This window comes from Neopsephotus bourkii, unplaced genomic scaffold (assembly GCF_033783945.1).
Source record: "Neopsephotus bourkii isolate Nb327-2 ecotype Australia unplaced genomic scaffold, CSIRO-AGI_Nbou_v1 NB_838, whole genome shotgun sequence".
In the NCBI taxonomy this organism is placed as follows: domain Eukaryota; kingdom Metazoa; phylum Chordata; class Aves; order Psittaciformes; family Psittacidae; genus Neopsephotus; species Neopsephotus bourkii.
Genome location: NW_026901334.1, coordinates 292,875 through 306,032, shown reverse-complemented (window position 1 = coordinate 306,032; position 13,158 = coordinate 292,875). Strand labels below are relative to the sequence as shown.

At 60.3% G+C, this 13,158-nt stretch overlaps 2 protein-coding genes across 2 annotated transcripts in view; one reads left to right on the top strand and one right to left on the bottom strand.

Annotated features, from left to right (window-relative positions):
- Positions 1-5,693, bottom strand: part of POLE4 (DNA polymerase epsilon 4, accessory subunit) — a 42,385-nt gene extending 36,692 nt beyond the window's left edge. Inside the window, exons 1-4 of the mRNA XM_061355840.1 lie at positions 5,486-5,693; positions 4,792-4,876; positions 4,478-4,519; positions 4,133-4,165 (exon numbers count right to left, since the gene is read on the bottom strand). Of these exons, the coding sequence (XP_061211824.1) occupies positions 4,152-4,165; positions 4,478-4,519; positions 4,792-4,876; positions 5,486-5,686 (342 nt within the window). The 5' untranslated portion in view covers positions 5,687-5,693 and the 3' untranslated portion in view covers positions 4,133-4,151. The remainder of the gene's footprint in view (positions 1-4,132; positions 4,166-4,477; positions 4,520-4,791; positions 4,877-5,485) is intronic.
- Positions 5,694-9,364: 3,671 nt separating this feature from the next.
- PRAM1 (PML-RARA regulated adaptor molecule 1) lies at positions 9,365-12,954 on the top strand. The gene is made up of 9 exons (XM_061355830.1): positions 9,365-9,631; positions 9,916-9,988; positions 10,193-10,305; positions 10,560-10,614; positions 10,874-10,967; positions 11,174-11,336; positions 12,083-12,116; positions 12,477-12,511; positions 12,931-12,954. The coding sequence occupies exons 1-9, from the start codon at positions 9,595-9,597 to the stop codon at positions 12,933-12,935; spliced, it is 609 nt and encodes a 202-aa protein (XP_061211814.1). The 5' UTR covers positions 9,365-9,594; the 3' UTR covers positions 12,936-12,954.
- The last annotated feature ends 204 nt before the right edge of the window (positions 12,955-13,158 follow it).

Here is a 13,158-nt window from a genome sequence, read left to right as displayed (position 1 = left end):
GCAGGGACCCCTTCCACCGGAGCAGCTTGCTCCAAGCCCTGTGTTCAACCATCCTCATCCTCAGGTTACTCTGTCCACTGTGCTGCTGTGGCACCGCTGCAAGCGCTGCTCTGCTCTGCTCCAGCCTTGTCCCCACACAGACACAGCCCAAGGGGGAGCTGTGGCTGCTCCTGTGTCCCCCTCCCAGCCCCTGCCCCGGGAGCAGCGCATGGATCACCCGGAGAGGAATGGGAGCAGCTCAGCCCCACCTCTGGATGTGTGCAGCTGTGCTTACCTAAGCCAGCAGCATCCCCCGAGGAGCAGCTGCCCAAGCACCCTCTTACCCCCATTTCCTGCAGAGATTTGCAACACAAAGGCATGAGCATCCCCTGCAGCACCTCAGTGGGACACCCCAGGACCCCGCATCCTCCAGCTTATCCTACAGCCCCAGGAAAGGGCAGCAAAGCTTGGAAGCAGATGCATTTGGGGGGCACAGCTATGGGGTTGAATCCGAGGTCCCTGTGCACAAAGGTACCTTGAGGTAGGGAGCAGAGGCTCTGCTGAACTGAGCTTGAGACATACTTGAGGATTAAGTAATTGTGAGTCCATCTGCAAGGGGCCACAAAAGAAACCTGATGTGAGGAGCTGCAGCATCTTCACTGGGGGAGCTGCTGTGGGGCACAGACACAGCATCAGGCTCCAGCATCCAACACCCAGGACCTGTGTGAGGGTCCCCACACGAGAGTTTGGGCTCGTTCCTCCACCAGGGCAAGGCCTCAGTGATGGGATTTATTCCTCCATCTCCGTTTCAGTGCACAGAGGTTGTTCTGGGTGCACACAGTGAACCCTGCACTTGAGCCTGTGACAGCCCCATCTCTGGGGCTGAGCTGTTACACATTAGCTTGGAGACAAAAAAGGTCTTGGAACATGAAACATCCACGGCAGCGCTTTTTCCAGAGCCACCAGGGAGCTGGGAACAGGATCCCATGGGATCACTGAGCATCTCTCTTTTAGGCTGAGAGAGCTGGGCCTGGAGAAGAGAAGGCTCCTGAAGGGGAGACCTGAGAGCAGCTCCAGTGCCTAAAGGGGCTGCAGGAAACCTGGAGAGGGGCTTGGGACAAGGTCCTGTAGGGCCAGGCCAAGGGGAATGGCTTGAACCTGCCCGAGGGGAGACTGAGCTGAGCTCTGAGGCAGAAGCTCTTCCCTGTGAGGGTGCTGAGGCGCTGGCACAGGGTGCCCAGAGAAGCTGTGGCTGCCCCATCCCTGGCAGTGCTCAAGGCCAGGTTGGACACAGGGGCTTGGAGCAAGCTGCTCCAGTGGAAGGGGTCCCTGCCCTGGCAGGGGTTGGGGCTGGAGGAGCTTTAAGGTCCCCTCAACCCAAACCATCTGGGATTCTGTGTTTCTGTGCAAGGGCAGGTGGTGGAGCCGGCTCTGGGGCTGCAGGACCAATTCCTGGTTTGCCTTTACTTTCCTATTCAAGCTTTAACTCCATGACAAATTCCCAGGGTAAAACCCCTGTTCTCTGGGATTCAACATAGTCTGATGCTGAGGAAGAGATGCAGAGTGAAGAGAGGCTTGGGGTGGACATGGCCCACATCCTGCTGCCCCATCACCTCCAGGCCAGGCCATGCCACCCCCATGGCAGGTCCAGGCAGGGGCTCAGGGGCTGGAGAGGGAAGGCAGAGGCTCCTCAGCAATAGCTCCTGCCCAGCTGAAGGAAGGGGGCCCAGGCTGCGCTCCTGCCTCACTCCGTCTGCTCTATCTCTGCTTTTCTCTCCCTCACCAAGGGAACCAGGATTGAAACCCAGGGAGGGGGAGAAGCTTGGCTAAGTCAGTCCTGAGCTTTGGCTCTAAACAGGACCTTGTCTCACCCTGTGCCAGCCCCTGGGTGCAGGTCCTTCAGGGTTCGCGTTTGGGTCCTGGCTTTAAACTGGTTATGGGAGTTTCCTGCCCCTTCCCAGCTGCTGGAGGAGATTTCTTTGTCCCAGGAGGTGTTTTCGGGGGAGGGAAAGGCACTGCTGAAAGGAAATCTCTCAGCGATGCCTTAAAAGGGGGGCACAAAATGCGCCCCGGTTTGTGGAAGCCGGGTGTTTCTGGGTGACATGTGAACATCCTCCTCCAGGCATCCTCTGCCGTTGCCAGTCTTTAACATGACACTGAAAGTGTCAGCCGCACTTCCCAGGGGAAAACCCAGAAGGAAAGTGCCGAGACCTGCCCGAGGGCAGGGGCAAAGCTGGGGCTGAGTCCACATTTCCCAACCCTGGGCCATTATCGCTGAATGAGCCGCGGTCCGTTAACCACCCCTGGGGACAACAGCACCGTCCGGTCCCACGTCTGCTTGCCCTCCTCTGGAAGCAAGCACTTCTCGCTGCCTAATTCCCCTTTCCACTCGCTGGGTCTCGCAGCTGCAGGCACAGGCCACAGGGTGGGTGCGGGAGAGCCGATGCCTGCCCCGCATGGCCCCGCAGCGCCAAGCAGAGCCCCTCTGGGGCTGGGTTTCTCCTCCGCTCGCTGTGGCTCCCCCAGCCCCTCACGCTCAGGCCCCTTTGCTGCTTTCCCACTGCAGAGGGGGACGTGCCCAGGTCTCTGGCCCTCTCTAGCGGCTGCTGCACGCGGGAGCTGCACCAGGTGGCTTCAATGCAGAAACGCCACTGAGGCGACAGCAGCAGAATCCAGGAGCCGGTTTGACCAAGCGGTGCTGGAGGATCGGTTCCGCAAGGCTTCCCCTTCTGATACGAACACCTGAGCTCACCTTCACCGCTGTGACTCGGGTTATGCTGTGTGAGCCCCCAAGGCAGCCCGGGACACAGCAGCTCAGCAGCAGCCAGTGGAAGGTTTTGAGCTCTCTGGAAAGATTTAGTTTGGATTTTCCATTTTTGAGTGGCTCTGAAACATCCTTGGGGACGAGAGGAAAGATTTCAGGCCATCGGGAAGGAAACTCCATTTTTTAGTGCTTTGCTTTTGGTAGAGCTTTTATCATCAGCTTGTCTGATGCTTTGAGTGGGAGGGATGGAGACTCCCGAGCTCCCTCCCTGCTGCATGAGTGAGGCCAAGGGAGGCCACGGAGCTGCTGCGAGGGCTGGAGCAGCTCTGCTCTGGAGCCAGGCTGAGAGAGCTGGGCTGGGGCAGCCTGGAGAAGAGAAGGCTCCTGAAGGGGAGACCTGAGAGCAGCTCCAGTGCCTAAAGGGGCTGCAGGAAACCTGGAGAGGGGCTTGGGACAAGGGCCTGTAGGGACAGGGCAAGGGGAATGGCTTGAACCTGCCCGAGGGGAGACTGAGCTGAGCTCTGAGGCAGAAGCTCTTCCCTGTGAGGGTGCTGAGGCGCTGGCACAGGGTGCCCAGAGAAGCTGTGGCTGCCCCATCCCTGGCAGTGCTCAAGGCCAGGTTGGACACAGGGGCTTGGAGCAAGCTGCTCCAGTGGAAGGGGTCCCTGCCCTGGCAGGGGTTGGAGCTGGAGGAGCCTTAAGGTCCTTTCCAAGGTGCCGGTGACACTTGGGTTGTTAGAGTGACACCATTCTGGCATTCAAAACAGGGCTTTGGGGTTTGGGGGGGTACAAGTCCAGCAATCACAGAAACTGATGGAAGCTGCACACCAGTGGGAACAAGCTCAATGTCCCTGGAGCTCCCACAGCTCCTGAAGGCCTGGGCTTCATGTACGGAAAGAACAAAAGCAAAGTACTGTTAGAAGGCATGCTGACAAACCTCCCCCCTCACCCCAGCGCTGCAGGAGCCCCATCCCTGCATCCCAGCAACGCGGAGGGGAAATCAGAAACCAGCTCTTCAACCAAAAAATATGTATTAAAAAGAAATGAATCGCGTTTGGCGGTGAAACGGACGTGTACAAATTGAACACAGTTCACTGCAAACCGCTGCCCATGCTGGAGCTGAGCCACCCTCCACTCACAGCTCTCAGGTGCTGCAGGGACCTGGTGAGAGCTCTGAGCAGCCCCCATGCAGGCAGGAGGACACCAGGGAACGACTCAGAAAACAGGTATGGGAAAAGGAATTAAGAAAATAATGATGCATTTTAAATAAAGAGCTTACAAGGACAAACTTCATACAAAATACAGCGGCTGCCATCTCAGGTTCTCAGTTCTAAGAACCGTGTTTGAACTCTCAACATCCTGTTTGCCACCCTGTGTCCATCTCTCTACTGCTCCATCGCTGTCCAGCTCAATCCAAAGTACCTACAAATGAGAAGAGCATTAAACCCTACAGCCTCAGGCCTCAGCAGTGCAGCTGGGACCTTGCTCACAGCTGCCAAAGGAAGGCGCAGGAACTTCTTACAGTGTAAGCAAATCACACATGAGGTAAACCCAAATCTAGCTACAAAGTGGTGCATGTCTCAGGGTCCACTTCAGTTGTGTTTCACCTTTCCAAGAGGGGCCTAGCAACTCACACTAATTACTAAAGGTGTGGAAACAGAGGACTCTGTAAACGAGAATGTTCCTTCCCCCCATGGAGATCACACAAAATACTGAAACCAAATAGGAGCTCACCTTCCAGAAAAGCAAATTCATCAATAGCTTCAATGGCGTTATCTGCAAAGCAAATGGGAACCAGTTAACATGGATAAACCCGGCCCACACTGCTTCCAACCTGCTTTAAACAGCAGCAGCTGGCAGCACACTGCACTGCAGAGGCTGGCTTGGTCTGCAGCTGCTGTGTGAGATTATTGCCACCAGCATTGGTAGAAGAGAAGTTTTCCTTTGTCTGAAGATGGGAGAGAAAGAGAAGCACCTGCGGTTGCTTCATCACCCTGGGACGGGGGGAGCATCCATTGCCAAGCACAGCACAGAATGATCTCTCATACCCAGGTCTTTTCTCTGCAGAGTTTTCCTTTTTCCTTGCTGAGCGTACACGTAAGCGTCTTTGGCGATGGTCTCAACAAACAGCTCCTGCAGCACAAACACAGGAGTTTCACACGGGGCCGAGAGAGCAAAGGGAGAACAGCCCGAGGCGAGGCGGGGTCCCGCGGGTCTGCAGGCAGGAACGCGCATCTCCATCCCCACACTCCCCTTGCCCAACAAGTCGACCTGAAAACGGCAAACGGCGCTGCCGGGCAGCGATGCACGGCGGGGCAGGCTCGGGCAGGGCTGGTTCCCCCGCAGAGCGCAGCTGCACCCAGCAGCTCCGGGGCCGTCCTGCGGGGAAGGTCTCAGCACATGAAGCGGGCTGAGCACGGCCGCCCTCGCACGCGGTTCTCTCGCTGTGGGGAGCCGATGCCCAGCGCCCTCACCGCCGGTCCGAAGCCACCCCACGAGCAGCCCTGGCTGGGCCATGGGAGACCTAACCCTAACCCCCCCCCCCCGCTCTGCCGCGCTCTGCCCCGGGGCGCACCGCAAACCCAACCGTGCCCAACAGAGCCCTGCGCACACAGAGAGCCCCGCGGCTCCGCCCGCTCCCAGCCCCGGATCCGAGGGGGCGCCGGGAGAGGAGCCCCAGGGGAGCCGCAGCGCCGGGGCCCGCCCCCGTCCGCCTCCCCCCCCGGTGCCGCCGCCCCTCACCGTGGCCCGCGCCAGCACGAAGACGGCCTCGTGGCTCGCCAGGCTCACGTCCGGGTCCGCCTTCACCAGCGCCTTCACCCGCGCCAGCGGCAGCCGCGCCCCGCGGGCCGGGCCCGGGCACAGCGGCCCCGCCGCCTCCTCCCCCGGCCCCGCCGCGTCCGGCACCGGCACCGCTACGGGCACGGCGCCCGCCGCCGCCATCCCGCGCCCAGCGCCGCGCCTGCGCGGGACCTGCGGGCGGGGCGGGGCGGGGGGAACGGGCGGGGAAGGCCCCGGCCCCGCGGCCTCAGCGCTCGGTGCGGCCCTGCCCTGAGCTCCCGTCACCGGATGCGGCCCCCGGGAGCGCCCCTCAGCCCCCCCCCCCCGAGCACCGCCCCTGGGCTCCGCGCCGGGCCCAGGCCTTGGGCTCCCCATGGCCCCTGCGCCAGGGTGGGCTCTGGGGCCTCTCCATCACCCTCGTGCCCACGGACCGGGAGGGCGGCACCGCTGGTGCCCAGAGAAGCTGTGGCTGCCCCATCCCTGGCAGTGCTCGAGGCCAGGTTGGACACAGGGGCTTGGAGCAAGCTGCTCCAGTGGAAGGGGTCCCTGCCCTGGCAGGGTTGGGGCTGGAGGGTTAGGGTTAGGGTTAGGGTTAGGGTTAGGGTTAGGGTTAGGGTTAGGGTTAGGGTTAGGGTTAGGGTTCAACCCAAACCCTGCTGGGATTCTATGGAACACGGCTCTCTCCATCCCGCCTGTGCCCGGTGGGATCAAACCCTCCATTGCCGGCTTGGGCACTCACCACCCCGTGCAGGACCCTTGGCCCGCACACGCCCATCCCAGCTTTCCCCCGTCCTTGGAGCAGTCTTACCCGCAGGCACTGCTGGAGGGATGCCCTCCCAAAGGGCTGGAGGGATGCACTGTCCCAGAGCAAGGACACCAGCGCCTGCCTGCAGCCGCCCAGAGCATCCCTGCCCTGTGGCCTCACTCAGCCTCTCGCCGCTTTCCTGCCTCTGAGGCAATGAGCCGTGAAACCAGGACATTTCAACACGGAGATGGCCCAGCCTGGCCCTGCGCCGTGCAGGGCGCTTCCGCTGCGGCCAGCGGGGCTTGGCTCTCCAATGGAGCAAGGGTCCTTTGACTGTGGGTATGTTGGAGAGCCGCAGCCTTCACCCTGCCCTCCTGCAGGGCTGTGCTGGTTTGGCTGTGCTGGTTTGGCTGTGCAGCCCCTGTGACCCGCCTGCACCTACTGCAGGGCCTGGGGGGCTCTGCAGACCTGCCCTCAGCTGGGTTCTCCTCGGCCACCATCAGATGAGGATGCGCTCCCAGCCCATCAGATGAGGATGCGCTCCCAGCCCATCAGATGAGGATGCGCTCCCAGCCCATCAGATGAGGATGCACTCCCAGCCCATCAGATGAGGATGCGCTCCCAGCCCATCAGATGAGGATGCGCTCCCAGCCCATCAGATGAGGATGCGCTCCCAGCCCATCCCTCCCATCCCAAAGCCGCTTCCTGAACCCAGGCTATTTCTGGGTGGGATTTTAAGCGCAGCAGGGCTTGGTGGGCTCCAAGCTCCCCAACAGCAGCAGAGCCCAAGCTAACGGTGCCCCAAGAGCTGCTCCTCCTCCTCTTCCTCCTCCATGTGCTCTCATGGTCAGGCTACAGCGGCTTCCTGGCTTGCACACAGCTTCGCACCAGCCGTGAGGAAGGAGCTGCTGGTTTCAGGCGAGGGCACCTCGGAGAGGCTCCCTTTGCGTGGGTCCTTCTGCTGGGGTGCCTCGGGTGGGCTTCAGGAAGGAGGGGAGCAGGGAAGCGGCTGCTGATGGAAAATGGTAAGAACCAGAGCGGGGCTGTGCTGGGCCTGGGGATGGGCACAGGGAGAGCCGTGTGTCCTGCTTGGAAGGGCTCTGGGAGGAGCCTCATGGGGGCTGGATGGTGTTGAGGCCCTCACTCCTGGGGGACCAGGAGGACACTGTGCATCCGAGCTGGTCAGAGCCTCCAGGCTCTCCCACCAGTTCCTGGGCTGGGTGGAGCTGGGGCGCACACAAACACCGGTGAAGGGGGCAGAGGAGGCCGGGGAGCACCACCAGACCCCGGATGTGTTGGGAAAGCTGGAGTGGATCCCGGTGACCGAGGGCTCTGGGCCCAGGCAGCAGCCCCACAACTGCTGGTGACAAACCTGAATCAGTCGGTGCCAGGAATCCCAGTGGCACCTGGGAGAGTGTGGAAGAAGTCGCTTTTGGGTGAGGGCCTGGAGCGTGCCTGGAGCGTGCCTGGAGCGTGCCTGGAGCGTGCCTGGAGCAGTGGGCTCGTGCTGCTGCAGCACAGGCTGCTCCCGGAACGCTGCTTACGGCACTCAGCAGGGAAATGGGGTGAGTGCCGAGGGCCGGGAGGGGAACGGGCACCGGCACCGGTACCGGCACCAGTGAGGTGTGTGTATAGAGCTGTACTTCAGTTCTGACCGGCCTGAGCTCGCTGCTTTGCGTAAGAGCCTGTCTGTTGTGACAGAGGAATTACACAAGCACAAACCCAAGCTGAAATCCCAAAGGGAGGAGAGCTTCAGAAAGCAAAGCCTACGCCTTGCCAAGGGCAAGCAGGGCAGGCAGCCCCAGAGCAGACTGTGCACACTGTGTCTGTGGACACGGGGGGGAAAGGAGGAGGAGGGTAAGAACAGTGGAATCGAATCATGGAATCCCAGACTGGTTTGGTTTGGAAAGGACCTTAAAGCTCTGGAGCAGCTTGCTCCAAGCCCCTGTGTCCAACCTGGCCTTGAGCACTGCCAGGGATGGGGCAGCCACAGCTCCTCTGGGCCTCAGCACCCTCACAGTGAAGATCATCTCTCCTTTCCCATAAAGTCCATCTGGGAAGCTTAGGAAAAATGTCAGCCCCATTGCAGCCAAGCCTTGTGCTGTCCCCCAAACCTGGCACCCTCCGAGGCTCACTCAGCCTTTACTGGAGGCTTTGGATATAAAGGTGCTTTGTGGTCATTCAGGAAGTGGGGCAGCTCTGCGCTGGGGCCCGCCTGTCCCGGTCCCCTCGTGCACGGTGTGAGCAGCACAGGAAGCTCGCTGGTCACAGAAGTAGGGCAGAGCCGCTGCTGCGTGGCTGTTTTCTGCCCCCAGCTTTGGCAGCTGAGCATCAGCAGCACTGTCCTGGGCTTTCCTCCGCTGCTGGCCCCCAGTGTTCCCCCACCAGCTCCCACTGCCCTGGCTTCAGCATGGACTTCATGGGAGCCAGGACCAGGGCAAGGCAGTGTTGTGGAAGGGGTCCCTGCCTGTGGCGGGGGCTTGGAACTGGAGGAGCTTCAAGGTCCCTTCCAACCCCAACCAGGCTGGGATTCTGTGTTCCAGGACCTCTTTGAGCGCATTTCATGGAGAAGGCTTAGTGTGAGGCCACGTTGAAGAAATACTGCATTCCCCAGAGCAGGGCTCCCTCCCTGGTGTTTTAACCGGAGCTTTTCCTTGTGCTGGCAGGAGAGGAAAGAGGCCGTGGTGAGACACCTACGGGCACAGCTCCAAGGGAACAGGAGAGAGCCTCCCATAGTGGGTGCCTGCCCCCAGAGTCGCTCTGCAGCAGAGCCAGAGCCCCCCCGGAGCAGGAGGGGGGACTTGAGCCGGGCTTCTCCATCACACGGTGAAGGTGTGGGACCGCGTTCACCTCCTCCTCCCGGCGCTGAGCCCCCCGGGTGGGTGCAAGTGAAGAAGGGAACTGCTCAGGGCGGCAGCTTCCACCCAGCCCCTGCCGAGCCAGGAGGAGGGGATGCGGTGGGCAGGGAGGTGGGAGCCAGGCCTCATCCTCCCCGGAGCAGCTCAGCCCCGCGGGCCCGGCCGCTCGCCAAGGCCAGGGCTGCTCCAGCAGTGTCTGTGCAGCCTGGGCACCCAGCTCAGCCTCGGAGGAAGCCTTTGCCACACATCAAGGCACTGGGAGCGAGGCCAGCCAAGCCCAGGCGCCCTCCTGTCGTGGATCTGGAGAAGTTTGGTGCGTCTGCACATCCTGGGGCGCCCATCCACCCTGCCACGGAGCCACCAAGGGGTGCTCAGCTGGGTACGGCCACAAGAGTAGAGCTTCTCTTCCTTTCCTTTGGGGAGCTGCAAAACTGAGCCACCTCCTGGGCAATGATGCTCCTGAGCACATGGAGACACCTGGGATTTGCCCTGACTCGGGTACAGGTCTGAAGTTTGGGGGTTTCACCACATTCAAAATACTCATTTTGGTCTCTTCCCTCCCCTTTCATCACTGCTCCAGGGAGAAAGTAGCATTAGGGGCATAAGAATTGGAAAAACACATCTAAAAACTCCTCTCTGGACCCTGATTGCAGTCACTATTAGCCCCCCTCATCCTTCTGCACTAAATCTAGCCCACGGAGGCTCTGACTTTAGGGTGGGTGATAGAGTTGAGCCAAGGACGTGAAATAATCCCTCACTGTTCCCTCCTGTTCCTCCTTCTACCGTAGGTCACCCCAAACCAGGCAATGCTGCATCAGCCCCAGCACGGTTCCCAGCACAGGATGCTTCAAGTGTAACAGGGTAAGGACCAAGGCAGCGCTTGTATTCTAGGTGGCTTCCATCCCTATGGGAAAAGCTGGCACAGGGCACCGAGCTGCTGTCCCTCTCTGCCCCACACCTGGGACCCACAGGCAGCCCAGCCTCCTCCTGGTAGCCTTCATCCTGCTCTTGGCCCCTGGAGCTCACTGCAGCAGGGCTTTGTAATCACTCTCTTCCTCCTCCCAGGGCTGAAGATGAGATATATGATGATGTGGAGCCTGCTGGGCTCATCAGGAGAGCCCAAGGCTTCCCGCTGTCCCCCACGTGCCAGCCGCCAGCAGATCCCTGCCCCAGAGGAGGTGGGTACAGGAGGCTGTGGGGTGAGCACTGCAGCACCAGCAAGCCCTGGGCAGCAGCAGAGCCCACCGCTCCTGGGCACGGGACGCTGATGGGTTCTTTGGTGCCTTGTAAATGGGCAGGGGAAGCCCTGATCCCCCCCCGCTCAGGGGGCAAGGGCAGGGGTGGCTCCAGGCTCTTGCTGATGGTTCGGTCTCGTGTCTAACACCTTGCAGCAGCCTCATGGCAGCCCCTCTCCCAGGGTTTGGTTTTACAGGTGGAGACGCTGGTGGAGGCTCTCCTGGGTTTGCCTTGCTGGCAGCTGCACAGAGGTAACGGGGGGGTTTGCTCTTGCTGAGGGTCCCACAATAGCAGGGCTCCTTGCTGCTCTGACAAAGCTGCTGGTTGAATGCTCTCTGCTGGGCTTGCAATGGAAATCTCCGTGGTGAAGAGCACAAGTGGCTGGTTTAAACCTGGCCTGGGAGCCCCTTAGGGGGTGAAGGGAAATGTGATGGGGCTGAGAGGGAGAAGGGGAGGGAGAAGGGAGGGAGCGGAGTGTGGGGTCCCCTGTGACTCACAACGGCCCTGCAGAGGAGCCCAGCTCCCCCGGCAGATGAAGCCAATGACACTCAAGGACTGCAAGAAGGAAGAGAAGGCAGACAGGGAGTTCCAGAAGAAGTTCAAGGTGAGCAGCAAGGCAGTGGCAGGGGAGCTGTGCTGCACGGAGCCCAGCTCTCACCTTCCCTGTTTCCCGCTGAAACATCCCCAGGTCAGACCAGTCCCACGCACCAGGGGCCTTGCTATTTCCAAGGGAGAGTGGATGGAGCTGCCCAGCTCCCAGTGACCTGGGGGCAGCTGCTGAGCTGCAGCACTCACTGCTCTGTGTCTCAGTTTGAGGGAAGCATCAATGTCCTGACCCAGATGATGGTGGACCCCGCGGTGACGGAGAAGAGGGGTGGAGGGAAGAGCCTGCCGCTGAGACGAGGGGAAATCCTTGATGTGATTCAGTTTACAAACCAGGAGCAAATCCTCTGCAGAAACAGGCAGAGGAGGTGTAAGTCTGGGGGCTGAGGCTTTGCCTTAGTGGGGTCACAGCTTTGGGAACAAGTGTCTTCATGCACACACACAGCAGCAGACAGAGAGGCATGCCCTTGGCCATGGCTCTCCAGTGCTCCCAGTTCTCCTTGCAAAACCTCCTGCTCTTCCTCCTGCCTGGCGCCAGCACTCCAGCTGCTGGCCAGGCTTCTTGTCTCCCTCTGCTAAAAGCACTTCCCACGGTCTTGGCCACCAGCCTGGCTTTGCAGTAGGCCTGGGCTCCACAAGCCACGTTTGCACTGAAGGACTGTAGCAACAGGACAAGGGGTGATGCCTTGTGCTTAAACAGGGGAAGTTCACATTAGATACGAGGCAGGAGCTCTTCCCTGTGAGGGTGCTGAGGCGCTGGCACAGGGTGCCCAGGGAAGCTGTGGCTGCCCCATCCCTGGCAGTGCTCAAGGCCAGATTCTATGGTTCTATGATGCTCAGATGGAATGCGCTGCAGATCCCATCAACAGAGAGACTGGGATCAGGCTCTTCCCAGGCTGCTGCCACCCAGCCTGGCAGGTGCATTCCCTTGCATTGCCTCCAGCAGGTTCCTCCCAGCGGTCCAGCTTCCAAGAGCCAAGCTCTTCCCTGTCCCAGCCCCCCCATGGGATGCAAGACATTGCTAAGCTCTGTCCTGTGCAGGGCAGGTGCTGGGGTGAGTCCCCGCTCGTGCCCCACTCCTGGCACAGCCTGAAGTGCTTCTCCTCCCTGTTGCAGATGGCTACGTGCCCCGGAGCGCGATGCTGCACCTGTGAGTACCCCTTCCCCAGCCCTTCCTCCCCACTCCATGGGCTCTGGCAACTGCCCAGTGAGTCCCCAGCACCAAACCAGCCCTGGCCATGGGCTGCCAGCTCAAAACCATCCAACCCAGGCAGTTACCATAAGTGTAGCATCAGGTACTTACCCTGGGCTTGGGAGCTGCTGTTTCTGGTGAGGTTCACCATCCCTGTACAACAGGAGAGGAGCCAGAGCCATGCTTACCCCATGCCAGAGGATCCCATCTCCGTGGGGAGAGCCCAGCGTTGGGAAGAGGCGAAGGGATACGTTAGGAGAGACGGGACATATGCAGAGCCCTTGCCTTGGCTCACAGCGCCCTTGTCTTTCCTTGCAGGGACACTGACATCTATGATGATGTTGAGATCTACGGTAGGTGCGGAGGGAACCGCTGCTGTAGCCCCTTCACCAAGCAGTGAGCCCGCAGCAGCACTGGGCCCTCCCCTCCTGCCCTCTTGCCATTTGGCCCCTTTCCCTCTCTGTGATTCCCTCTCCCTGGGACGTCCCTCCCTTGCTCTTAGTTCCCCACAGGTCCCCCTGTTCCCCCATTCACAATGCTTTGGGCTTCCCCTCACCCTTTTCCTTCTCAGCTTGCTCCCTCCCCTGCTGCCAGCCCCACGGGACTCTGGTGGCCTTCGAGACGTCCCTGATCCCCTGGACAACTCAGGGGTGCCCTTTCCCAAGCAGTTGCTCACTCCCAGCATGCCCATTCTATCCCCTGGCTCACCCGTGGAGCTGAATAGGAACAACTGGATTGCAGCTGTACTGAGAGCAAACGTTTTATCTGGCAGGGTGAGGATCCATGGTACAAGACACCACCACCAGAGACCTCCCAAGGGACAAAACATGATCCAGGCCACACCTTCTCTTGGCTTTGTTTTGTGTGTAAAACATGGCAATGGTATGAGACGGGTTTGTGGTCTCATTGGTGGGGGTGTGTGTGTGTGTGTGTTTAAAATCTGGGCACAGAGGTTTTGGTTCAGAGAGGTTTTAACCTTCCCCATTCCCGGAGCATCCTC